This window comes from Oryctolagus cuniculus, chromosome X (assembly GCF_964237555.1).
Source record: "Oryctolagus cuniculus chromosome X, mOryCun1.1, whole genome shotgun sequence".
NCBI classification, from domain to species: Eukaryota; Metazoa; Chordata; class Mammalia; order Lagomorpha; family Leporidae; genus Oryctolagus; species Oryctolagus cuniculus.
In genome coordinates, this window is record NC_091453.1 from 49960530 (window position 1) to 49986092 (window position 25563).

Consider the following 25563-nt stretch of genomic DNA (forward strand, 5'->3'; position numbering starts at 1 on the left):
CAAACTCTGGTCTTCATGCATTGGAAGGCAGGGTGGGGCAGCATAAGAAAATATTTGAAAGATTGGGGCTTTTTCTTTTTTTTAAGATTTATTTTTTTATTTGAAAAGCAAAGTGACAGAATGAGAAACAGGGATCTTCTATCCGGGGGTTCATTCCCTAAATGGTTCCAACGGCCGGAGCTGGCCCAGGCCAAAGCCAGGAGCCAGAACTCAATCCGAGTCTCTCAGTAGGTGGGAAGGACCTGAGTACTTCAGCCATCTTCCGCTGCCTTCCCTGTGCTTTAGCAGGAAGCTGGCTCGGAAGCGGAGCAGCTCGACTCCAAGCAGGGTTCTGACAGGGGGCAGTGGAATCCTCTTCATCACAGAGCAGGGTGGGGGGCAGGGCGGGGAGGGAGGAGGGGGTGCTTTTCCTTTTAATCAGAACTTTTAGAGATGCAAAATAATCAGAACTAAATAATCACAGTAAATTCTTCAGAAATTTTAGAGACTCACAGTAATCAGAAAAAATACTCAATACTAATAAATAATAAGTGGTTTGATGAACACTGGCTGTGGTCCTTCATGGGCATTGCAGGGAACCCAGTTTTGGGAGGAAAGGGCCGAGAACGCGGGTTTAGGGTAGGCGCATCCTGTGGGCACAAGCCAAGAGGTCAGCTTATTTGTAGCAAAGGGAGGCCAATTCTGGCTTCAGAACACATTCAGTTGATGGTATAATACCAGTATCTGTCAAGGTTATCAAACATGGCGGCGCCTGCGCTGTGTACGGATTTGGAACCAAAGCAGGCAGTAAGAGCCAATGAAAACTTGTCCACGCCCAGTAACTAGGGTACACGTCACGGAAAGGCAGAAGCCCCCGGCGATATTTGAATTCCGCAAATGGAAGCACTAGTTGCTGGGGGGTGGGGGTGTTACTGGAGGCATCCCTAGGACCTCCCAACCACCAATCCTCATGCCAGGTGTATCAGGGCGTGGCCATAGAGAAACAGTGCCCAATAGCAGAGAGGGACATGAAAGGGGTGCGGGCACCCAGCAAGTGAAAGGAACAGAGCGCTGCGGCTGGGCCAGGGTGAAGACCTGTACCCTGGTAGGCGGTGCCAACTGCCGCCCAACGCAATTCCCACTTACCGTTAAACATCATGGAGCGCGACAAGCAGCAGATCCTTCAGCGCCAGCGCCGCGAGGAGAGAGAGCTCCAGGCCCGCATCCAGGCCATGAAGCACACAGTCCCAAAGAACGATAAGAAGAGAAGAAAGCAGCTTCTCCAAGAAATGGCCCACCTCGAGGCCAAGATGGAGGAGAAGCACCAGCAGGAGCTGGAGCTGTACTTCGAGAGGCGCTCCCGCAGCACCAACGTCGATTCTGTCACTGATGAGCTGGCCAGGATGGCTCTCGAGAACCAGTCACTGTACCTCTCGAGAGCACAGCGAAGGCACGAAAGAAAGGCAGCCCACCAGCAGGAGCATCAGGAGAGGATCGAGGTGCTGGAGATGGAGGATCTGGCCAGCTACCGCCGGGAGGAGGAGGAGAAGCTGGCCGCCATCCTGCGCGCCAAGAATCTGGAGATGAAGAATATCCCGGCCGACGGCCACTGCATGTACCGCGCCATCCAAGACCAGCTGATGTCCTTTGTGACTGTGGATAGCCTTCGTCACTGCACCTCCGAGTACATGCAGAAGCACGTCGACGACTTCCTGCCATTCTTCAGCAACCCCAACATCTGCGACGGCTGCGCACGCGCCGACTTCCTGAAATACTGCCAGGACATCGTGAGACGTGCCTCGTGGGGAACCCAGCTCGAGCTGAGAGCCCTGTCGCACATCCTGCAGACCCGCATCGAGGTGATCCGGGCCGATTCGCCAGCCCTCATTATCGGGGAGGAATACAACACGAAGCCGCTCACCCTCGTCTACCTGCGCCACGCCTGCGTCACCGGCGAGCACTACAATTCCGTGAAGCTGGTCAAGGCCACGGGCGCCGAAGCTGCGGGCCCCGAGGTTATGGGCGCCTCGGCCGCCATGACACCGCGCCACTTCTAGACGCCGCCGCTGCACCGGCCACCGCTGCAGCTGCTGTTTACTCCGAAACCGAAGCCGCTGCCGCATCCTCTCAATAGGCTTGATGGTATTGTTTTTCCTCCCTTGTTTTTTATTTGTGTGTGTGTGGTTGTTTTTCTTAATTTGACAAATTTGCTGACCACCCCCACCCCCTCCCCGACTTTCCCCGCCCCTACCCTTTCCTCCTCTCTCATTCACTCCTTGGGCTTCGCTGCTTTCCAGCCACACGGCCCTTGACATTGACTCTGAGGAAAGCTGCCACCATGTGCTGCGCCCCAAGAGCCATTGATTTGAGCGCCGTTTCACCTCTTCCTCCAGGATCTTTGCTCCCCTTGCCCCCTGAGAATGGGTCCTGTCGCAGATAATGGGTAAATTCGGAAACTTCGGGTTGGGCGCATTTTGAATTTGGAGGAAAAATAATTCACTAGGCTAACCCGATATCTAAAGATGTTCCCATTTGTATGGAATGACATCGAGGAACTTGAAGTTGAGGTTTTCTTTTTTTTTCTCTTTTTAGAGTGCGAGCCATTCTTTGATTTGCTTTTTATATATTGACGTCTGTTGCTTGTTTGCTTCTGCCAGGCTGCTCAGGAGATGTGGCAAGTTCTGAACAAGAACTTCGCTACTATTTGGTTTCGTTATCAAAATTTGTGTGGTTTTGAGTTAATTTTGTTGTTTAGATGTTTGCTAAGTTCTAAACCTCATTGCATTTGGTAAGTTTAGATGGCAGCTGTTAAGGGTTAAGTATAGAAAGGGAATTGATGTAAACATGGGTTAGGTGATGTGGGAAATACGGAAAAGATCTCATCTTAATTTCTTTTATGCTAGTGTGAAGCAGAGACAAACTGATAGGCAGTTTAACTTACTGAAAGCAGTGAAGATATAAATTGATTGTTTCCTTTTAGAAGTGTAAAAGGCTATGACTTTATTCAGTTAATTGATCCAGTTCATGTTACCTGATATGAGTAAAACAGTTAAGCTTAATAACTTCTGTAATTCTTAGAAGTGTGTTGAAAGAGGGGATTTTAAAAAGTAAATGGTTCATCAATCTTAATATATCAACAGCTGGTATGAAGTGAAAACAGTGAATAATATACTTTTATTGATATTTTAGACTTGTTGAAGTTTTGAGTTTTTCAAAAGAATATTAAAAACTATTTGCAGTGAACAGGTTTTTGAAAACTTAATCTTCAGTTTCTGTATTTCTGTGAGGTCACTTAAATTCTTTTTTTTTCTAATCTTTGTACCTTCCAAACGTTCTACAGATAAAGATATGTAAACTCGTTAAGTGCAAGCCAAAAAAAAAAAAAAAAAGCAAGTTGTTTACGAAAATAAAAGCAGTTCAGAAAATACCTAGTTTTCTGGTTTTGTGTAGTTGACTGGGTTCCTACAGCGTTTATATCTCAGAATCTAATTCAGCACAGGACTCTGGAGGGCCAACGGAGCTGGGAGTGTTCACTGAGGCTTTGTGGGGGAGGAGAAATGGGCCTGCAGTCTTGGTGGTGGCCTGGAGTCTGGAGTATTTCCCTGGGAAAGAATTAGGAAGGAACTCTTCATCTTGGTGCTCTCCTTAGTTGAGAGCATCCCATATGGGCACCAGTTCGAGTCCCGGCTGCTCCAATTCTGATCCATCTCTCTGCTATGGCCTGGGAAAGCAGTAGAAGATGGCCCAGGTCCTTAGGCCCCTGCACCCACATGGGAGACCGGGAGGAGGCCCCTGGCTCCTGGCTCCTGGCTTCGAATGGGCACAGCTCCAGCCGTTGTGGCCATTTGGGGAGTGAGCCAATGGAAAGAAGACCTATCTCTCCCTCTCACTGTCCGTAACTCTCTCTCTCTCAAATAAAAATAAATAAAAATCTTTTAAAAAAGAGAGAGAGGGGCCGGCGCCGTGGCTCACTTGGTTAATCCTCCGCCTGCGGCACCCGCATCCCATATGGGCACCGGGGTTCTAGTCCCGGTGGCTCCTCTTCCAGTCCAGCTCTCTGCTGTGGCCCAGGAAGGCAGTGGAGGATGGCCCAGGTGCTTGGGATCCTGCACCCGCATGGGAGACCAGGAGGAAGCACCTGGCTCCTGGCTTTGGACCACGCAGCGTGCCGGCCGTAGCTGCCATTTGGGGAGTGAACCAATGGAAGGAAGACCTTTCTCTCTCTCTCTCTCTCTCTCTCTCTCTCTCTCACTGTCTAACTCTGCCTGTCCAAAAAAAAAAAAAAAAAGCTAAATGTTATAAAAAAAAAAAAAAAAAGAGAGAGGGAGAGAGAAGGGGACCTTCCTGGGGAGAGAGGCATTGGTTTGAGAGCAGAGTCTGTCTGGGGGAGGAGGGCTGGATGAAAGTGGGGGGGGGGCGGCTATGACCAGTTAAGGAGCCCCCAGGCTTGGAAGGTTGGAAGATGCTGGGAAAAGAAACCTGGCCCAGTAGGGGGCTGTGGGCAGCAAAGGTGGTCGGTCACAGATGGGAAAGGGGGTCTAGCTGGCCAGGGGACACAGGCTGGAGGAGGGCCATCTGATGTAGTTGGAGTAATGGAAGGAGGAGGGAGCCTGGTTGGAACCCAGGGGTGGTTGAGGGGTGGACCTGGCTGCATAGTGGCCAGGGACGCTGGCTGTGAAAGGTGGCCTGGCTGAAGACACAGGCTTAGGTGGGCAAAGGGGCCAGATGGGGGTGGTGGCCTTGGCAGGCCACAGAGAAAGATCTTAGGGAAAGAGAGAATAGGCTAGGGAAGGGGAACTAGTTGTGTAGAGAGGCACAGGCAGAGGAAGGGACATGACTGGGCAAGGGCACCTGCCTGTGGACCAGGACATGGGGTAGGGAAGGAGGCCTAACCACCAAGAGGGTGATAGGGTGGGGACTGGTTATAGAAGAATGAAATGGCTAGTTAAAGGAAGATGGCCCATAGAGTTAGGGGCCAAAAGAGTAAGGAAAGTGTTCCTTGGTGTTAAAGGAAGGAGAAGCTTGGGGAAGGGCACCTGGCTGGAGGGGGAGACACAGTTAAGCTGCTGCCTGCAGTGCCAGCATCCCATGTGGGGGCCGGTTTGAGTCCTGACTGCTTCACTTCTGATCCAGCTCTCTGCTATGGCCTGGGAAAGCATTGGAAGATGCCCCCAAGTCCTTGGGCCCCTGCACCCGCGTTGGAGACCCAGGAGAAACTCCTGGCTCCTGGCTTCAGATCAGTGCAGCTCTGGCTCACTTGGTCGTTGTGGCCATTTGGGGAGTGAATCAGCAGATGGAAGACCTCTCTCTATCTCTCTGCCTCTCCCTCTCTGTAACTCTGCCTTTCAAATAAATAAATAAATCTTAAAAAAAAAAAGAAAAGAAAAAGAAAAAGAAAGAAACCCAGGCTGGGGGAGCAGGGCACCAGACCAAGTCAAGAGATCTGGCAAGAAAGCAGGCTTAAGCTGACAAGAGGACATGGGCAGGTGAAGAAGGCAGGTACCCTGATAGGAGTATTGCCATCTTATAAAGTAGGGTTGGAGAACCTTGTTTTTGGCAAAGGGCCATTTGGCATGTGGGTGTTTGTAACATCATCCGCGGGCCATACAAAATTATCAACTTAAAAATGAACCTGCTAGGAACCAGCACTGTTGGTGCAGCAGGAAAAGCCACGGCCTGCAGTGCTGGCATCCCACATGAGCACTGGTTCGAGTCCCAGCAGCTCCACTTCCTATTCAGCTCCCTGCTAATGCACCTTGGAAAGCAGCAGAAAATGACCCAAGTCTGGGACCCGGCCACCCACATTGGAGACCTGGAAGAAGCTCTTGGTCCTGGCTTCAGCCTGGCTCAGCCTTGGTCGTTGTGGCATTTGGGGAGTGAACCAGTAGATAGAAGATCTCTCTCTCTCTCTCTCTCTCTCTCCCTCTGTGTGTGTGTGTGTGTGTGTCTCCCCCTCTCTAACTCTGCCTTTCAAATAAATAAATAAATCTGTAAAAAAAATTAATCTGCTATAGGGACTGGCATTGTGGCATAGCAGATAAAGCTGCTGCCTCCAACACCGATACAAGCATTTCATATGAGCCCCATTTTGAGTCCTAGCTGCTGATAACCTGGGAAAATCAGTGGAAGATGGCCCGAGTGTTTGGGTCCTTGATTACCCATGTGGGAGAACTGGAAGAAGCTCATGGCTTCAGCCCGGCCCAGTACTGGCCATTACAGCCATTTTTAAAAATTTATTTGAGAGGTAGAGTTACACACAGTGAGAGGGAGAGACAGAGAGAAAGGTCTTCCTTCCTTTGGTTCACTCCCCAAATGGCCACCACGGCTGGAGCTGTACCGATCCGAAGTCAGGAGCCAAGTGTTTCTTCATGGTCTCCCATGTGGGTGCAGGGGCCCAAGCACTTGAGCCATCTTCTACTGCTTTCCCAGGCCACAGCAGAGAGCTTGATTGGAAGAGGAGCAGCCGGGACTAGAACCAGCGCCCGTATGGGATCCTGGCACCTCAGGTGGAGGATTAACCTACTGCACATGACGCTGGCCCCATTGCAGCCATTTGGAGAGTGAATCAGTGATTGGACACCAGAATGAACTTAGCTTTCAATTATATTTTCCACAGACTTGTGAAGTAGCCTTATATTTAGGTTTGAAGCCCAATTCATCCACCCACTGTAGCTTTATGATTTTAGATAAATCAGTCTTTCTGGGCCTCAGTTTCTTCATTGATAAGCTGCAACAGTTAATTCTTGTATTAGAGATATCATTTGAGAATGTTAGGAGGTATAAATGAAAATACATACAGGGGCTGGTGTTGTGAGCTCAGCAGGTTAAGCCTCTATCTGCAACAACAGCACCCCATATCAGAGTGCTGATTCCAGGCCTGGCTATTCTGCTTCCGCTCCTGCTCCCTGCCTAGGTGCCTGGGAAAACAGAAGGTGACCCAAGTACTTGGGTCCCTACCACCCATGTGGGAGACCCGGATGGAATTCAGGCTCCTGGCTTCAGTCTGGCCCAGCCCCAGCTATTGTGGTCCTTTGGGGAGTGAACCAGCACATTCTGTCAATCTGCCTTTCAAATAAATAAAATGAATCTTAAAAAAAAAAAACATAGAAAGTACCCAATAAGTACTTTTATTTTTTAAAAATAAGTGTTCAGTAAACATTAAGAACATAACATTATCAATTCTGGCAATCACCACTCCTTGATTTTGTCTACAGTGACTTTTGGAAACACTTGACCTCTTCCCACGGGTCCTACAGTGGAAGCAAAATCTCTCCCAGTCCTGTCTGCCCCACTGAGGCCCAACCAAGTGCCCTCCTGGGGATAGGGTGGCCTGCAAGCTGGGACTCAGGCCAGTGACAGTATCTTCCTGCCAGGCTTTTTCTACAAAACTGCATATTAGACTCACATGTTCTTAGAAACAAGATTGGCCTGGTTCTATTGCTTTTCTAAAAACTTAATATTTTAAGCATCTCCCTGTGTCCTCAGTTTGCAATATAATGATTTTAATGCCTGCATTCTGGCCTATGAATGTGCCATAATGTATTTATCCAATTCTATTATAAGGCATTTTGATTGCTTTCAGTTTGTCACTACTATAAATATGCCACTGTGATATCCTTGTAGTGAATCTTTGCCTCTATTTCTGATTATTTCCTTTCATTAAGATTTCTAGAAATGATCTATGGCAAAAGGAGAGGCGTTTTCTTTGTCCTGGAAAGTTGCCCTCCAGAGAGATTGTGCCAGTTTACAACCCCTGGATATGAGAGTGTTATTTTCCACATAGTTGCCAAAACTGAAAACTATCATCTTTGCTAATTTGTCAGTAAAAAAATGCACTTTATTGATTACTATTGATGGTGAATAATTCTCAAAATATGTCTGTTTCATTCATGCAGGAACAAATATTTTGTTAGATTTTTTTTTGCCTGCTCTTGAACTTTTCTTGATTTTTTTTCTACAAAAGTTTGTATTTTCTTTATCAATTAAAAATTTTTTTAAAAAAATATTTACTTGAGAGGCAGAGAGAGAGAAGGAGCAAGGAGCACTCTCATCCACTGGTTCAAACAGCTGGAGGTGGGCAGAGCAGAAGCTGGGAGCCAGTAATTCAATGCAGGTGTCTCACATAGGTATCAGTAATCCAGTTACTTGAGCCATTATTGCTACCCAGAATCTGAATTAACAGGAAGCTGGAGTCAGGAGCAGAAGCCAAATGATATGGAATGTGGGCATCTTACCTTATATCTTAACTGCTAAGCTAAACACTTTCCCCCTTTTAAGGATTATTAAGGTCCGTTGTGGTAAAGAATCTGACCACTCATTATTTGATTTTTTTTTTTTTTTGACAGGCAGAGTGGACAGTGAGAGAGAGAGACAGAGAGAAAGGTCTTCCTTTGCCATTGGTTCACCCTCCAATGGCCGCCGCGGCCGGCGCACCGTGCTGATCCGATGGCAGGAGCCAGGTGCTTCTCCTGGTCTCCCATGCGGGTGCAGGGCCCAAGCACTTGGGCCATCCTCCACTGCACTCCCGGGCCACAACAGAGAGCTGGCCTGGAACAGGGGCAACCGGGACAGAATGCGGCGCCCCAACCGGGACTAGAACCCGGTGTGCCGGCGCCGCAAGGCGGAGTATTAGCCTAGTGAGACACGGCACTGGCCTTGATATTTTTTTTTAAAAATAGTTGTCTCCATGTATTATTAGCCTTTCAGTTTTGTTCCTGAGTTTTTTAATATGCTGAAGTTTAAAATTATGATAGAATCTATCAGTCTTTTTCTCTGTCTTGGTGTCAGGCTTAGAAAGGGCCTCCTCAGTCCACACAGCAGACTCATAGAAGGACAATTGCTTTAAGAAGCACTCTGACCTCGGATTCAGCCCTTAAGGCATTCTGGTCTCGCTGAAAAGCCCACAAGAGCATTTCAGGCATGGAAAGCCAAGACACTGTGACAAAAAATGTCTTACATGAAGGACCTCAGTGGGGAGACCCCAGTGGAAAGAAGTGGTCATCAAAGAAGGAGGTATTTTTTTTTTTCCTGAGGGAAGGAGAGAACTTCCACTCTGCTTATGGCCTTGTCTAAATACTGACAGAGTCTGTGGATTCAAAAGGCTTCCATAGCCTAGGCCACTCATGTCAAGAATCACTGATGTCATACATAAGAGTGTCAATCATTAAATTAACAATAGGAGTCACTGTGCACTAACTTCCCATGCAGGACTTCTGTCCTCAAAGAGTTTGATAATTATGTCTAAGTGCTCACAAAAGATGTATCATTCTTGGATGCTTCTTTAAAGTTAATTAAGTTTCTAAAAAAAAAAAAATTGAAAATAACTTCGAGATGCAGTGACTTTGAACAGCCCTTGTCTGCAGTTTTTTTGTGTGTACAAATTGTTGAACTCTTTACTTACTTAGTTATTCTTCTGTGTATAAAGTTAATCGAAAATGGATCTTAGTATAGACTGGGACTGGGAATGGGAGAGGGAGGAGAAGGAGGGGTGGGAGTGTGGGTGGGAATGTGGATATGATGGAAAGAATCACTATATTCCTAAAGTTGTACTTATGAAATGCACCAAGCTTGTATTCCTTAAATAAAGGTTTCTCTGAGAAAAGAAAAAGAAATATTGTAGCATTGTAGATTGATCTGTAGAAAGGCCACTTTCCTGTGAAAGCCTTTCTGACTGTGAAGATGGTGAACCTATCCATTATGTAGGTGTCATTAATATTTTCTAATACGTTTTTAATTTTATCCACAAAAGCCTTGCACATCTTTTGTGAGTTTTATTCCTAGTTAGCTTACAGATGTATTTTCACAATTGTAAAAGTTTACATTTTCTGTTTCTTAGTATGTTTTTATATATTGATCTTGTATTCAGTTGCTCTGAAAAACTTTCAATATAATAAATGATATGTGCATCATAAAACAAAAGAAATGAAAGGGCTTCCTTATCCTGAGACTGCATCAAGACCAAAGGACTTCAAAAAAAGAGAGAGAAATTTATTTTGATGCAGAAAATTTGAAGTGCATGCATAGTTTTTTCCTGATACACATTTTTTGGGGTGAAGTTTTGGAAGACCTCTCATATGGATGGATTTTGGAATTTTTTTGCACTGAAATAAACTTATCTTTTAATTCTGCTTTTGCACAAACATCTTGAGGTACCCTTGTATCTGTTTCCTTTTTAAATGTCTTCTCTTTGTTTTTAACATGTCTGCTTGGAAATTATTTGGGTGTAAGTTAAGAACATAAACTGGTTTTCTAAAATTATGATAGCTGACCAGTTAACCCAATACTGTTTTTTGGATAATCCACCATTTCACCACCGATCTGATTTGCCATCTTCCACATTTATTACATTATTTTATAAACTTATTTTTAATTCCATTTTCTATGAGCTTTTAAATTTATTTATTTATTTGAAAAGCAGAGAAATCTCCCATCTGCTAGTTCACACCCGATTTGCCAACAACATGAGGGGCTGGGCCAGGCCTGGACCAGGAGGCAGCAACTCAATCTGAGTCTCCCATGTGGGTTTCAGGGACTCAAGTGCTTGAGCCATCGCCTGCTGCCTCCTAGAGTGTGCATTAGGAGGAAGTTGGAAATTAGGATCTGAGCTGAGACTTGAACCCAAGCACTCCAATATGGGAAGCAGGTATCCCAATTGGGGTCTTATCTGCTAGGCCAAATGCCTACCACCACGTTTATTCCGTCTTACAGTGAATCTCTTCAGTCATTCATGCAGAATGGCTGCAGTTCAGTGACCTCAGTCTAAACTGCCACCTGTCCACTCACTCATCTGTTCTTTGTGTATTTACTGAAGAGAACAGTGATACATAATCACTCAGCAAGAGAAGAGATCCAGTCCCAGTGCTCACTGTCTAGCAGGGGTGGCAGGCAGGAAAATATAGAAACAGAAAGCAACAGGAGCCATGCCATGATGGCAGCAGGGAGGAAGGCCGCTCATGAGATTGGTGGGAAAGAATTGGGGAGGCTTTTCGGGAGCTCGCAGCCAGCAGCCAGAGCATAGGCAGGAAGGAGTGAAAGGCACAGCGCGACCCCTGCTCAGTCTAGCTGGAGGGTGGAGGTGGGAAGGAGGCAGGGGAGGTTTCCCAGTTTAAGTCAAACAGTGATTTTACTCAGAACAATGCAGATTAAATACGCACAAATTAAATGAGGCACTATTTTGCAGTGATCAGATTATAAAAATGACAACTGATTGCTTTTGAGGATGGGAACCAGGAAAGGATGGAAGGAGGCTTTCCACTGTGTGATTTATTGAACCTCTGATATTTTGAACTATATAGTTTTCTCAAGGTTTATTAATTTATTTGAAAGGTAGAGCATCAGAGATCTTCCATCCACTGCTTCACTCCCCAGATGGCCTCGATAGCCAGCTCTAGGTTAGGTAGAAGCCAGGAGCCTGGAACTCTATCTGGGCCTCCCACATGGGCCTTAGGGTTCCAAGCACTTGGCCATCCTCTGGTGCCTTCCCACGCATATTAGAAGGAAACTGGATCAGAAAAAGAGCAGCCAGGACTTGAAGCGGCATTCTTATACCAGATGCTATTGTCACAAGTGGCAGCTTAACCTGCTGTACCACAATGCCAGCCCCAACTGTATAATTTAATAAGTAAATATGTTTAAACCTAACCTTGAGCAAAATGCACATAGTGTTTGATCTAGCAGTATATCACAGATAATACATAGTATGCAACATTCCAAGGATAGTCTTAAGTGTTGTTTGTCAAAGAAAACGTCTAGATACAACCTAAAGATACTCAATGAAGACTAATTAAATAAACGTTGGTACATTCATATGAGTTGTTACCTCTAGGGAGAGAGGTAGAAATGTGTGACTTTGGGGCAAGCATTTGGCATAGCAAATAAGCCCCCACTTGGGACATTTGCATACCATCAGGTTGCTGGTTCGAGTCCCAGCTGCTCTGCTTGCTTCTGATCCAGCTTCCTGCTAATGTGCACCCTGGAAGCCTGCAAATAATAGCTCGTGTTCTCAGGTCCCTGCTGCCCACGTGGGAGACCCAGGTTGAGTTCCAGGCTCCTGGGTTTGGCCTGGTCCAGCCCTGGCTGTTGCAGGTATTTAAGTTGTGAATCTGTATATGGAAGATCTCTCTCTGGCTTTCATAAAAAATGAGAAAAAGGAAGGAAATGGGTGACTGAAAGGAGGAAAATTTTATACTATATAGACTTTTGAATTGTTGCATTGTGTTGAAACATATATAACATAAAATTTACCTGCATGTCAGTGGCATTAAGTACATTTATGCTTTCTAACCATCACCCCCAGTCATCTCCAGAACTTTTGTATATACCAAAAAGGAAACACATTCCCCATTATCTTCCCCCCAGCCACTGGCAATAAAGAGTCTGCTTTCTGTCTTTGTGAATTTGACTATCCTGGGTACCTCATACAAGTGATTCATACAGTATTTATCTTTCTGTACTTGGCTTATTTAAGCATAGTGTGCTCATGGTTCTTCTGTGTTGTAGCATGTATCAGGATTTCCTTTTTTATTTTTAAAGATATATTTATTTATTTGAAAGACAGAGTTACAGAGAGGCAGAGAGAGAGAGAGGTCTTCCATCCACTGGTTCACTCCCTAAATGGCAACAATGCTAGAGCTGGGCTGATCCGAAGCCAGGAGCTTCTTCCTGGTCTCCCATGCGGGTGCAGGAGCCCAAACACTTGGGCCATCTTCTACTGCTTTCCCAGGCCATAGCAGAGAGCGGGATTGGAAGAGGAGCTGGTGGGACTCGAACCGGCACCTATATGAGATGCTGGCACTGCAGGCAGCGGCTTTACCGCTATGCCAGAGCACCAGCCCCAGAAGCTCTTTTTTTTTTTTTAAATCATTTTTATTTTGAGAGGTAGAGTTACACACAGAGAGGGAGAGACATCTGCTGGTTCACTCTGCAATGGCTGGAGATGAGCTAATCTGAAGCCAGGAGCCAGGAGCTTCCTCCAGGTCTCCCATGTGGATGCAGGGACCCAAGCACTTGGGCCATCCTCCACTGCTTTCCCAGGCACAATTAGGAGGGAGCTAGATCAGAAGAGAAGCAGCCGGGACACAAACCAGTGCCCATATGGGATGCTGGTGCCATAGGCGGAGGCTTAGCCTACTGTGTCACAGCACCAGTCCCCCAGAATTTTGTTTTTAAAATTTTTATTTATTTTATTTTATTTTATTTTATTGAGGGTCAGAGATCACATACACACACACACACACACACACACGAGAGAGAGAGAAAGAGAGAAAGTGAGACAGAGCTCCCTCCTCCAAATATCCACAAAGCCAGGGCTGGACCAGGCTAACACCAGGAGCCAGAAACTCAGTCCAGTTCTTCCACATGTGTAGCAGGGACCCTACCACTTGAGCAATCACTTACTGCCTCCCAGGTTATGCCTTAGCAGGAAGGTAGAATTAGGAATGGAGCCAGGACTCAAACCCAGGCACTCAGATATGCCCACCTCTCCTTTTTTAAGGCTTAATATTATTCCATTCTGTGTATATACTGCTGCATTTTGCTTGGCCATCATATTGTTTAATTTTAAAATTTTATATATGTATTATCTAAAAATAGTAAAAAGTTTTTATTTTTATAAAACTATTTGTATAACAGAGTGACAGGGAGAGGAAGAGAGAAAGAGATGGAAAGACAGACAGACAGAGAATCTTCCATTTGCTGCTTCACTCCCCAAATGACCACACCAGCTAAGTCTGGGCCAGGCTAAAGCCAGGAGCCAGGAATTTCATCCTTGTGGGGAGCAACTGGGAGCAACTTGGACTAGACTAAGTTACTGGAATTAAGACTTATTCTATACATCTGCTCTCCCACAATATGGCGCTGAGAAGGGAGTAACAGCTTCTACACAGCTGCCTCCAGTTCAACTAATAAACTGTAGGACCTGCTCCTGATTGGAGGAGAGCAGCGTACTCGGCATGTGGGTAGCAGAGTTGGGATTGGTGGAAGAGGACTATGAAGGAGGAGAGAGACAACATGCAGGAGGAACATCTAAGGGGAACATCTAAGGGGAACACCTGTGCAGCCCCCGAGAGAGCCGGCCGGCGGTGTGCCGCTCCCCTGCAGAAGTGGGGAAAGTGGCCAGGGGGAACCGCCCTTCCACGGAGGTGGAAGGGACGGCAGCCAACCCGGGAAGAACCAGCAGCAAACCCGGGGAGGGCCGAGCAGACGAAAGAACAGCGCAGGGTCCTGTGTCGTTCCTCCACGAAGACGGGGAGCGACATAATGGTGCCGTGACTCGGATAGGAAACTTAGGAGGGAAGAAACGGGAAGAAGTGGAAAATACCAGAGAGAGAGACTAGCAAAGAGCCTAGGGAAAAGCCGGACAGAAAAGGTGCCGGAAGAAGCTATCGAAAGCCTAGGCATAGACTCGGATACGGACTGTGGGAAAGAAGTTAGGATTTAAAGTGAAAGCAAGAAGAAACTTAGACTCAGATACGGACTGCAGGTTGAAAGTGAAAGTGAAACCTATAAGAAACTTAGACTTGGATACGGACTGTGGGGAGAGGCCAGGAGAAATGAGGGAGGAATATTGTTGGAAGAAAACTTAGGGAAACACACTGGGTAGAGAAAAATATTAGGGAGGATGAAGCCGCGAGTGCAGGCCGAGGCGGAGACGTAAGCCAGCTTGGAATTCTTCAAGTCAGCCCGGGGAGCAAAAGGCGAAAATCTGGAACCAGAGGCAGAGACGTGGGCCGCCAGGTTGGAATTCGCCAGGTTAGTCCGGGGAACTTGGACTGAATGCCAGCGGCGGAAACGTGAGCTATGCTGTGTGATTCGCGGAAGCCGCCGCGTGCAGAGAGAGCACGGGGCGTGAATAGATAGGGAACACGGGGCTGGCGCAAGGCCGTGGTGCAGGCGCGAAGGGCATGGAGACCGCGGAGTGTGCGCGCGAAGCCGAGCCGCGCAGAGCCGGGAGCCCGCCGCAGGGCGGGCGCCAGGAAGCCACGCAGATGAGAGAAGCGCAGGCTGAAGCGGCTCAGAGCCGGGAAGCCGCCGAGAAGCAGCCTCGGGGCGGGCGCCGGGAAGCCGCAGGGATAAGAGAAACAGAAATTTAGAAGTAAAATGAGAGAAATAGGAATGCTGGCAGATAGAAGTAAAATGGGAGAGATAGGAATGCCCAGAGATAGAGAAATAGAGAAAAATAAGGCCTCCCCTCAACATGGCAATGAGAGAGCTTGGATTCGGTCTGCCTGATTAAGGAGGTGGTAAGCACCTGTGGGCGGCTAGCAGCTTATGCACCGTAGGTCACCGAAGATGGGCATGAATTAACATCAATAAGTCTCCCCACAATACCGCAATGAGAAGGCTTGGATTCGGTCTGCCTGATTAGGCGATAAGCACCAGCAGGCAGCTCGACCAGAGTATGAGCTGCAGGTCACCGAAGATAGGCACGAACCAACACCAATAAGTCTCCCCACAAGACGGCAATGAGAGGGCTTGGATTCGGTTTGCCTGATTGGTAGGCTTGTAAGCACCTGTGGGCAACTCTAGCAAGCAGAGCAGAGTGTGTGCCGCGGGGCATCGAAGACGGGCGCGTATCATCGCCAAAAATAAAAAGAAGGGGGGATCTGTGGGGAGCAACTGGGAGCAACTCGGACTAGACTAAGTTACTGGAATTAAGACTTATTCTATGCATCTGCTCTCCCACAATATGGCGCTGAGAAGGGAGAAACAGCTTCTACACAGCTGCCTCCAGTTCAACCAATAAACTGTAGGACCTGCTCCTGATTGGAGGAGAGCAGCGTACTCGGCATGTGGGTAGCAGAGTTGGGATTGGTGGAAGAGGACTATAAAGGAGGAGAGAGACAACATGCACCAGGAACAACTGAGGAACACCTGTGCAGCCCCCGAGAGAGCCGGCCGGCGGTGTGCCGCTCCCCCGCGGAAGTGGGGAATGTGGCAGGGGGAACTGCCCTTCCACGGAGGTGGAAGGGACGGCAGCCAACCCGGGAAGAACCAGCAGCAAACCCGGGGAGGGCCGAGCAGACGAAAGAACAGCGCAGGGTCCTGTGTTGCTCCTCCACGAAGAGGGGGAGCGACATAATGGTGCCGTGACTCGGATATGAAGCCTAGGCAGGGCTTAGTGTCGTTCCTCCACGAAGAGGGGGAGCGACACATCCTGGTCTCTGATATGGATGTCAGGGGCTCAACTATTTTGACTATCTTCCACTGCTTTCTCAGGGACATTAGCAGGAAACTGGATCAGAAGCAGAGTAGCTGGGACTCAGCCCAGTGTTGAGACCGGGCTAGGCCGAATCTGAGATGTACATGAGAAGCCTGAAGAACACTTCAGGGAACGGGGGCAGAAGTCACCATGCATCATGTGCTAGTCTGAGAATGTTCCTTGGCCAGATTACCATAACCTCCCTTTCTCATGCAGCTGCAGGCTATCTCTGTCCTTGAAGGCAAATATTTTGGCCACCTTTTTAATACAGATTATTCCTTCAGATTATATGAAACACGAGTATTGTCTCCTTTGATAAAGAACATATTTCCTTAAACTAATCTTGTACTAACCCCCTGGGTAAAGAAGCATGCTATGATTTTGCTAATATAAAAGCCCTTGTAGAAGTAATAAAATTTGACCATTGCTCGGACAGTAGTCCCTGCCCATCCTTCCACTCGCGGTTGCATACCTCGCTGGAACACAGCACAAGTGGTGCCCGTACAGGGACCTGAAGAGGACCCCTTATCAGAGGTTTGCAGGACAGACTTCATGAGAAAGCTGGTGAGTCCCCACAGAAGGAGGTGAGTGGGACAGTGATGGGTCAGAAAAGCTCACGAGCTTCGGTATTCATAGATTTAGTCTCTCACTGTTTGAAAGGCATTGGTGCTTAAGTTTCAATCTCGGTTACAAAAATGCACAGAGATAGTTTGTGAATATAATCCTTGGTTTCCTGACGAGGGAACTTTGGATTTGGAAGTTTGGGAACATGTAAAAAATAATGTACATAAAGCATATAGACGAGGGAAGCTCTATCCCCGTGTCCTTTTGGTCAATTTGGGCTATAATTAAGGTAGTGATTTACCCTTTGCAAGACAGTACCTCAGAAGCGGATCCACAAGATTTTCTGGCTTCTTTGTGGCATGAATAAGAGCAAGATGATGAAATGGATTCTAAAGTACAGCAAAGGGCAAAGGAATTATTGCCTGAATCTAAACCTAAAGAACCCCCGCCTGAGCCAGTTACAAAATTTGCAGCGCCTATAACTGCCAGTTGGCCAGGAATACAGATGAAGTCCAGGGGTGTCATCTTGCCTTCTGCTCCTCCCCTGTACCCCGATTTAACTGACACAGAGGAGGAGGAGGACTGGGACGAGTTGGATAGATAAGCAGAGGATGTCTTTCCAATCCCCCCTGTACAAGCATCCGTCTGATAGTTTAAGAACTGCTTTTTAAAAAAATTAAAAGTAAAAGGAAAAAACCTTTTCGACAACCCATGATTAAGCACCTGTCTGGCAGTAGGCCACCTGAATTGCGACTGGTATTTCCCGTTTCTTAGAGCATGGCCGGCGATGATTATGAAGGATTAACCTTAGAGACCACAAAAGAATTGCAAAAGGTTTGTTCTGCCTATGGACCCACTTCCCTGTATCGTGTAAAATTACTAAAGGGATAGTCTTAGGAGGCTAATTGGATACCCTTTGATTTTTGCTTAGCAGCTCGCATGGTTCTTGCAAGCAGACAGATTTTGCAATGGTAGATGTGGCTGAGTGATACTACTCATACAAAAATTAAACCAGAGACAACAAAATAGTGCCATTACCTATGATATGATTATAGAAATAAATCAATGAGGCCGGCGCCGCGACTCACTAGGCTAATCCTCCGCCTTGCGGCGCTGGCACACCGGGTTCTAGTCCCGGTCGGGGCACCGGATTCTGTCCTGGTTGCCCCTCTTCCAGGCCAGCTCTCTGCTGTGGCCAGGGAGTGCAGTGGAGGATGGCCCAAGTCCTTGGGCCCTGCACCCCATGGGAGACCAGGAGAAGCACCTGGCTCCTGGCTTCAGATCAGCGCGGTGCGCTGGCTGCAGCACGCCGGCCGCGGCGGCCATTGGAGGGTGAACCAACGGCAAAAGGAAGACCTTTCTCTCTGTCTCTCTCTCACTGTCCACTCTGCCTGTCAAAAAAAAAAAAAAAAAAAGAAAGAAAAGAAAAGAAAAGAAATAAATCAATGAGCCACTAAAAAATAACAGATTACTAACATACCACAAAAAGCTTCAAAAACAATTAGGGAGGTGGTACTCAAAACATGAAAATAATTGATAGTGGTATAAATATATATACAAAGATCACACAAAAGCCAAAGAAACCTTATTCTGATTTTATTAATCGTCCCCAGGATTCTATATCTAAATAGGTCAGATTCTCAGGTCCAGTCTATGTTACTTCAACAGTTGGCTTATGATAATGCTAATAAAAGTTGTCAGACTTTAATCAGTCCCATTAAAGACTCAAACAATGTTTTAGATTATATAGACATACAAAAATGTCGGTTCGTTTAAATATCAAGCCACAGTTCAAAAACAACAATCACAAAAATGCTTTAACCAAAACACTTTAAAACACAATGTTGCTTGCCTATAACTAACCCAACAAAATTAAAAAAAGAGGGAGCCTAGGTTATGCCGCCACTATAAAAAAAAAAAAAAACTAGACCAAAAAATAAAGATCAAAATATGATAAAAATGGTTGACTATTAACTACTATAATACAATCACGTTCCCCCAGCCCCATCAAACTAAAAAAGACAATTATGTTTACATGTCCTAAATCTAAAAGTTCTAATCTAAAGCGACCCAATATCATAAAATTAAAGATGGCGACTTCTAAAAGTACAGCTATTGATCTAATATGCCCCTAAGATGTTACTATTAACCCTTGCCAATATCCATATAAACTTATATTAAAATACCGGGGTCCTATAAAACCCAACAATGTGGGTCTCATATTAAAAAAAAAAAAAAAAAAAAAAAAAAACCAACTTATCCCTGAAAGGACTTATGGTTCATACTGGGGTCATAGGTAAAAATTATCAAAAAAAATGGCTATGATACTCTCAGTGCCGGTTTCATGGGCCCTTAAAAAAGACAAAAAAAAAAATCCCAGATACTAGCACTTCCTTATATAAAACCTAAAACACAGGGCAAAAAATGTCAAGGGGAGTTTGGTAACACAAATAAAATAATAACATTAACATCTGTATTAAAAAAAAAAACAGACCACTTTTAAATCTAAAAATTCAATAAGAAAACTTTTAATAACATGTTAGATTTGGGGGCCAATGTCAGTATAATCTCTTTAAAAGAGTGGCCTCTGTCTTGGCCTTTTCAGGCTACCAACACCACATTTGCTGGGTTAAAAATCAAAAATGCCAATAAAGTATACCAAAGTGTAAGTCAACTACTTTATAAAGGCCCCAAAGGGTTCAAAACAGTCATACAACCTTTTTGTAATCTCAATCCTTATAAATCTTTGGGGACAAGAAAGATTTCCTTCAACAAGTTGAAACCACTGTTTATATACCCATACAGACTAAACTTAATTACTCTAAAACTACTCAGTACATGATAAAAAATAAGATATACAGTAGGACAAAGATTTTTAAGATACACAAAAAATAATAGAGCCTATTAAAATTCAAGGTAGTAGATCCAAAAAAATTGGGTTTTTCGTAGGAGCCGTTGAGAAAACATTCTCCTATTCCACCAGTAAAAATATCATAAAAAACTTCTAAGCCTGTATAGACTCTCCAATGGCACTTAACAAAAAAAGATTACAAACTTTACATAATTTGGTACAAAAACAACTACAAAATCTTTATATTAAAAAATCTTTCTCCCCAAAAAACTCCTGTGTATTTGTTATCAGAAAAAGTCTAATAAATTAAGATTATTAATGAATTTATATAATATTAATACAACCATGTGGCCTATGGGCACTTTACAACCTGGCCTTCCTACACCTCCTACTATCCCCCAAGATTGGGCTTTTGTTTGTTATAAAGAATTGTTTTTATACAATTCCTATTCATCCAGAGGACAGAACTCATTTTACATTCTCATTCCATCTCTAAATCAACGACAACTGTTAAAACGGTATCAATAAAAAGTCTTACCACAAAGGATGACTAATTCTCCTACTGTGTGTCAATTTTATGTTGATAAAGCCTTACAATCATTAAAAAACAAGTTTGTCACAGCCTATATTATCCATTACATGGATGATGTCTTAATTCATACCTTATTTATAAAACATATCCACTGTCACTCTAACCTTCTGAGACCTATGACTTCCAATTAATGCTCTTGCTGATACACTTACAACAACTCCAATTTTTTCATCTACTCAAAACAAAAATACACATCTACATACTAACAGATTACATGTACAATATCATATTTCACTATCTCTAGCCAAAAAAATTATCCACTCATAAAATCTACACCCCTCTTCATTTTCAGTCTATTCCCAGGGGGGTTAATCTACAATGGGTTTCCTCTAACCTCTAATCAGTTATGACAAATTAATGTTACTCATGTCTCTTTGTTCCCATGTCAGCCTTACTACTTGTAGTAATAAATACTTATCCTGTCTTTCTTTAGACAGTGCCTCAATCCTCCAACTCTACAAAAACTGTAAACTCCTCTTTAGTACAAATGTTTACTATTGTAAAAATTCCAACAAGTATTAAAACTAATAATGGCCCAACATATACTAACAAAACATTTCAGTGTTTCTATACAAACTAAAACATCCATCATGTCATCAGTATAGCACATAACCCTCAAGGGCAAACTATAATAAATATGTCTTCCCCATGGTGGAAGGATGGTCCAGCCATCCCATCGGAAGAAGAGAAACTTGTTAATGTTTCTTTAGGCTATAAACATTTGACCTTTTACATTGGTCATCCCCCTTACATTCCTATTATAAGACAAGTATGGGCCCATATTTTACCTCCTAAAAAGGATTCATGTACTCTCATGGGGTTGCTTACTATGCATTCATTAAATTTTACTAAAATTAATACAACTAATGATGAGGAGAAAACAGATAAAACAGTTTGTAAACAGATCTCTTATAAATGTTCTGTGTACCCACCCACTCACTGGACAAAGTGTAAAGGTCTTATAAAAATTCTCATTGTTCAGAATCATACTTTTGTTGATTGGGGCCCTCATAAAAATTTTCTTGTTAATTGTTCAAAAGATGTTAATACTCTGTGTGATTATATTACTAAAAAGGTTTAAAATAATTCCCACCATCATGCTGAGGCTAATCACAAAAAAACTTATAACATGACAACAATAAAAACATCCCCTCTCCCGACCAAAACTGTATGTTCCCAAAAAACAGGCCTGGGGGCCAAAACAATAACATCTTTAAGAACTTCCCACAACATTGGCCAGACTGGCTTAGTAAAAAAAAAAAATCTCTGATGCTTCTCGATCTATGGCCCATTATTCATTCGACTATAATACTAACTTTTATATTCAAGCTTATATAAAATGACTGTATGTGTTAGCTGTGGGTTCCTTATAATTTGATAAGGGTAATCAAACAATTGATTATTATGATTGCAAATTGTATACATGTCTTAATCACTTGGCTCCTTTTAACAAAAATATACATTCTATTCTAATATTAAAGACTAAAACACATCTTTAACTTCCGGTTAATCTTACACAATCTTAAAAAAAAATCTTGTGCCATAAAGACTTTTTCTCAGGTATTCTGAGAAAAATATGTATTTATTACATCAAACAAAAAATAATAGGGTAGATTATCCTAACTATCGTAGGTTTGATTATAATTATGACTACTACAGCCGTACCAAAAAAAAAAAAAAAACTTTACAAGTATCTATCCAAACTCATAATTTTGTAACCAAATGACAACAAAACTCTAAAAAGTTGTGGGCTCAACAGACCCACATTAAATAGTAAGTTAAAGGCCAGCGCCTCAGCTCACTAGGCTAATCCTCCGCCTGCGGCTCTGGCACCCCAGGTTCTAGTCCCGGTCGGGGCGCCGGATTCTGTCCCGGTTGCCCCTCTTCCAGGCCAGCTCTCTGCTGTGGCCCGGGAGTGCAGTGGAGGATGGCCCAAGTCCTTGGGCCCTGCACCCGCATGGGAGACCAGGAGCGGCACCTGGCTCCTGGCTTAGGATCTGTGCAGCGCGCCGGCCACAGCGGCCATTGGGGGGTGAACCAATGGAAAAGGAAGACCTTTTTCTCTGTCTCTCTCTCTCACTGTCCACTCTGCCTGTCAAAAAAATAATAAATAAAACAGTAAGTTAAAAAAAATTTAAAAATTACAAGCCACTCAATGGTTAAAAGATCAATTTCTAGCTTTACAACAACAGATAATGTTACACTGCGATTAAAATGTTACCCAATTTTGTGTAACTCCTGTCCATTATAACCAAACCAAATATCAATAAAATCTTGTCAAGAAACATATAAAGGAACTAATAGCTAATCTATTATGCTTTTCAACAAGAGGTCTTAGATACCTTCTCAGACAAATTACATAGTATTTCTTATAAAAGATTAACTACTAAAATTATTAAGACATTCCAAAAAATAAACCCTCATCTTGGTTTCAGAGTATAATACATTCTTCCCTTTCTGGACTCGTTACATTTATTGTTTGTTTTATTGTCATATGCTCAGGGTATGTCTATCTGCAAAACTCCATCATCAAACACCAAATAAAATCGACGGCCACTGCCTTAACAGTTTTACACTTAAAATATTAAAAAAGGGGGGAGATGTGGAGGCTCAGCTAGGTCGAATCTGAGATGTACATGAGAAGCCTGAAGAACACTTCAGGGAACGGGGGCAGAAGTCACCATGCATCATGTGCTAGTCTGAGAATGTTCCTTGGCCAGATTACCATAACCTCCCTTTCTCATGCAGCTGCAGGCTATCTCTGTCCTTGAAGGCAAATATTTTGGCCACCTTTTTAATACAGATTATTCCTCCAGATTATGTGAAACACGAGTATTGTCTCCTTTGATAAAGAACATATTTCCTTAAACTAATCTTGTACTAACCCCCTGGGTATAAAAACATACTGTCAGTATACAAGTATAAAAGCCCTTAAGAAACTAACAAAATTTAACTATTACTCTAACAATAGCCCCTGCCCATCCTTCAACCTCACTAAAAGACAACACAGACCAGCACTCTGATATGGAATGCCAACATCACAAGCAGCAGGTTAACCTGTTGTACCACAACACTGGCTCCAGGAAAAAGTTGGTAAAAGTTAGAATAGTGTCCTTTCTTCTTTGTGCTATGAAATAATTTAAATAGCATAGGAATTACCGGCTACTTGAAAGTTTGAAATAATCCATGCACTGGGAAACTGGGTCTGAGCCTTTTAAGGGGTAAAAAATTTTGTAGGTATAATTGTTGAAGGAAAAGCAGTCATTCATCTAAAATAGGAACAAAGATTGGTAAACAAAAAAATCAGGAGGTAAAGAGTAAAGAGGACAATTTTCTTATCTTTCGGAAGGCATATCAGAGTATCGTTTTACTTTGGAAATAGAAATATTGAGAATTATAGTGATGCGTGGTGCTTAATATCATAAAATAGCTATTAGTAGAACTAAAAACAGGTTCCCTATATCCTTCCATTGAGGAGATTTTAAAGAGAGAGAGAGAGAAGAAGAAATGAAAACTCAGGCCTTGGAGCAACAGGAAAAAAAAAAACAGGGTCACAGAAAGTGACTGATTGGCCTGTGGGGGTTGACAGAACTGTAGATTGTACACTCTTCTCTTGGTGTTCCTTTCAGTGGGTCTTACCTAGAGGAATTCTACAAATATGCATTTACCCAATCATCAAGTCCCATCTTCACCGTGACTGGGACAACTGTATCCCCCTAAATCAGGGATGGGGAACCTTTTTCTTTTTCTGCCAGGGGCCATTTGGATATTTATAACATCATTCAAGGGTCATACAAAATTCTCAATTGAAAAAAAAATTAGCCAGCTATAGATTTATAGAATTGTGAATCCTACCTGTGGTTGCTTGGCAGGGCCAGACCAAGTGATTTTGTGGGCCTTAAATGGCTCACAAGGTGGAAGTTCCCCATCCCCGTGGGCCTAAAGTCTTATTGCTCCTGAATTAATCTTAAAAGGAAAAAAAAAAAACTGTTAACCACTGGCCTTGATTGATTGCTATGGACCCTTCCAGCACTGTCTCTGTCTCTTACACACACACACACACACACACACACACCTACCTAAGACCCGTCTCTGGATGTTGTGCATGACCCTACAGGGCTACAAGGGAATAGGGAAGCACTTTCAGTCTGGCATAAGAAAGAATTTTCTGAGGCTGGTGCAATGGGTTAAGCCGCCACCACTTGCAATGCCAGCAGCTTACATGAGTGCTGGTTCCAGTCCTGGCTGCTCCACTTCTGATCCGGCTCTCTGACAGTGTGCCTGGGAAAGCAGTGGAAGACGGCTCACTTAAGTACTTGGGTCCCTGCACCCACATGGGAGACCCGGATGGAGTTGTAGGCTACTGTAGACTTTGGCCTAGACTAGCCCCAGTTGTTGCAGCCATTTGGAAAGTGATCCAGCAGACAGAAGATTTCTTTCTCTCTGTCTCCTCTCTCTCTCTCAAACTCTGTTATTATGCCTTTCAAATAAATAAAATCAATCTAAAAAAAGAATATTCTGATAATCGAAAGTATTCAGAGATATAAATGATCATCTCATGAGGAGGTAAGCTCTCTGTTATTAGAGATGTGTAAACCCAAGTTGGATAAGCACTTCTTCACCAAGAGGTTTTTTGGTCATTCAAGAATCTGATGGGAGGGGCCAGTGCTGTGGCATAGCAGGTATGCAGTGCCGGCATCTCATATGGGCACCAGTTCGAGTCCCGGCTGCTCCACTTCCCATCCAGCTCTGCTATGGCCTGGGAAAGCAGTAGAAGATGGTCCAAGTCCTTGGGCCCCTGCACCCACGTTGGAGACCTGGAAGAAGCTCCTGGCTCGCGGCTTCAGATCAGCGCAGCTCCGGCCATTGCAGACATTTGGGGAGTGAACCAGCAGATGAAGACCTCTCTCTCTGCCTCTCTTCTCTCTGTGTAACTCTTTCATATAAATAATACAATAAATCTTTAAAAAAAAGTATCCCACTCAGTTCAACTAAATAGATCAACTATCTCCAATAATAGGCACTGCCTGCTGGACAGGGACCCACAGTTGGCCAGCAAGGAGCCACCAAACAAAGCCTGTGGTCATGGTTCTCCAAGGAGGCCTGGCTTCAGAGGTGAGATCAACACAGATCCATGTATCCCCCCACCCCAACTCAAGCCCACCAATAATCATTGCTACAGTCCTGTAAGAACATGAGCAGATGGAATGGGAACACCTTAGGCCACAAGAGGGAATGGGGAAGCCTTGAGAGGGCAGCTCAGGGGCCAGCGCTGTGGTATATGGTGTAGTGGGCTAAGCTTCCCCTCCACCTGCACCACCGTTGTCCCATATGGGTGCCGGTTTGAGTCCCGGCTGCTCCACTTCCAATCCAGCTCCC

The 25563-nt window shown here is 44.5% G+C and overlaps 2 protein-coding genes across 3 annotated transcripts in view; both read left to right on the forward strand.

Moving 5' to 3' along the window:
* Positions 1 to 928: 928 nt before the first annotated feature.
* OTUD6A (OTU deubiquitinase 6A) lies at positions 929 to 2218 on the forward strand. The gene has a single exon (XM_002720076.5). The coding sequence runs from the start codon at positions 1137 to 1139 to the stop codon at positions 2034 to 2036; it is 900 nt and encodes a 299-aa protein (XP_002720122.1). The 5' UTR covers positions 929 to 1136; the 3' UTR covers positions 2037 to 2218.
* Positions 2219 to 16596: 14378 nt separating this feature from the next.
* IGBP1 (immunoglobulin binding protein 1) overlaps positions 16597 to 25563 on the forward strand; it is a 74231-nt gene continuing 65264 nt past the window's right edge. For both annotated transcript variants that reach the window (XM_008272740.4, XM_008272741.4), the window contains exon 1: positions 16597 to 16741. The gene's annotated coding sequence lies outside the window, so the exon portion shown is untranslated. The remainder of the gene's footprint in view (positions 16742 to 25563) is intronic.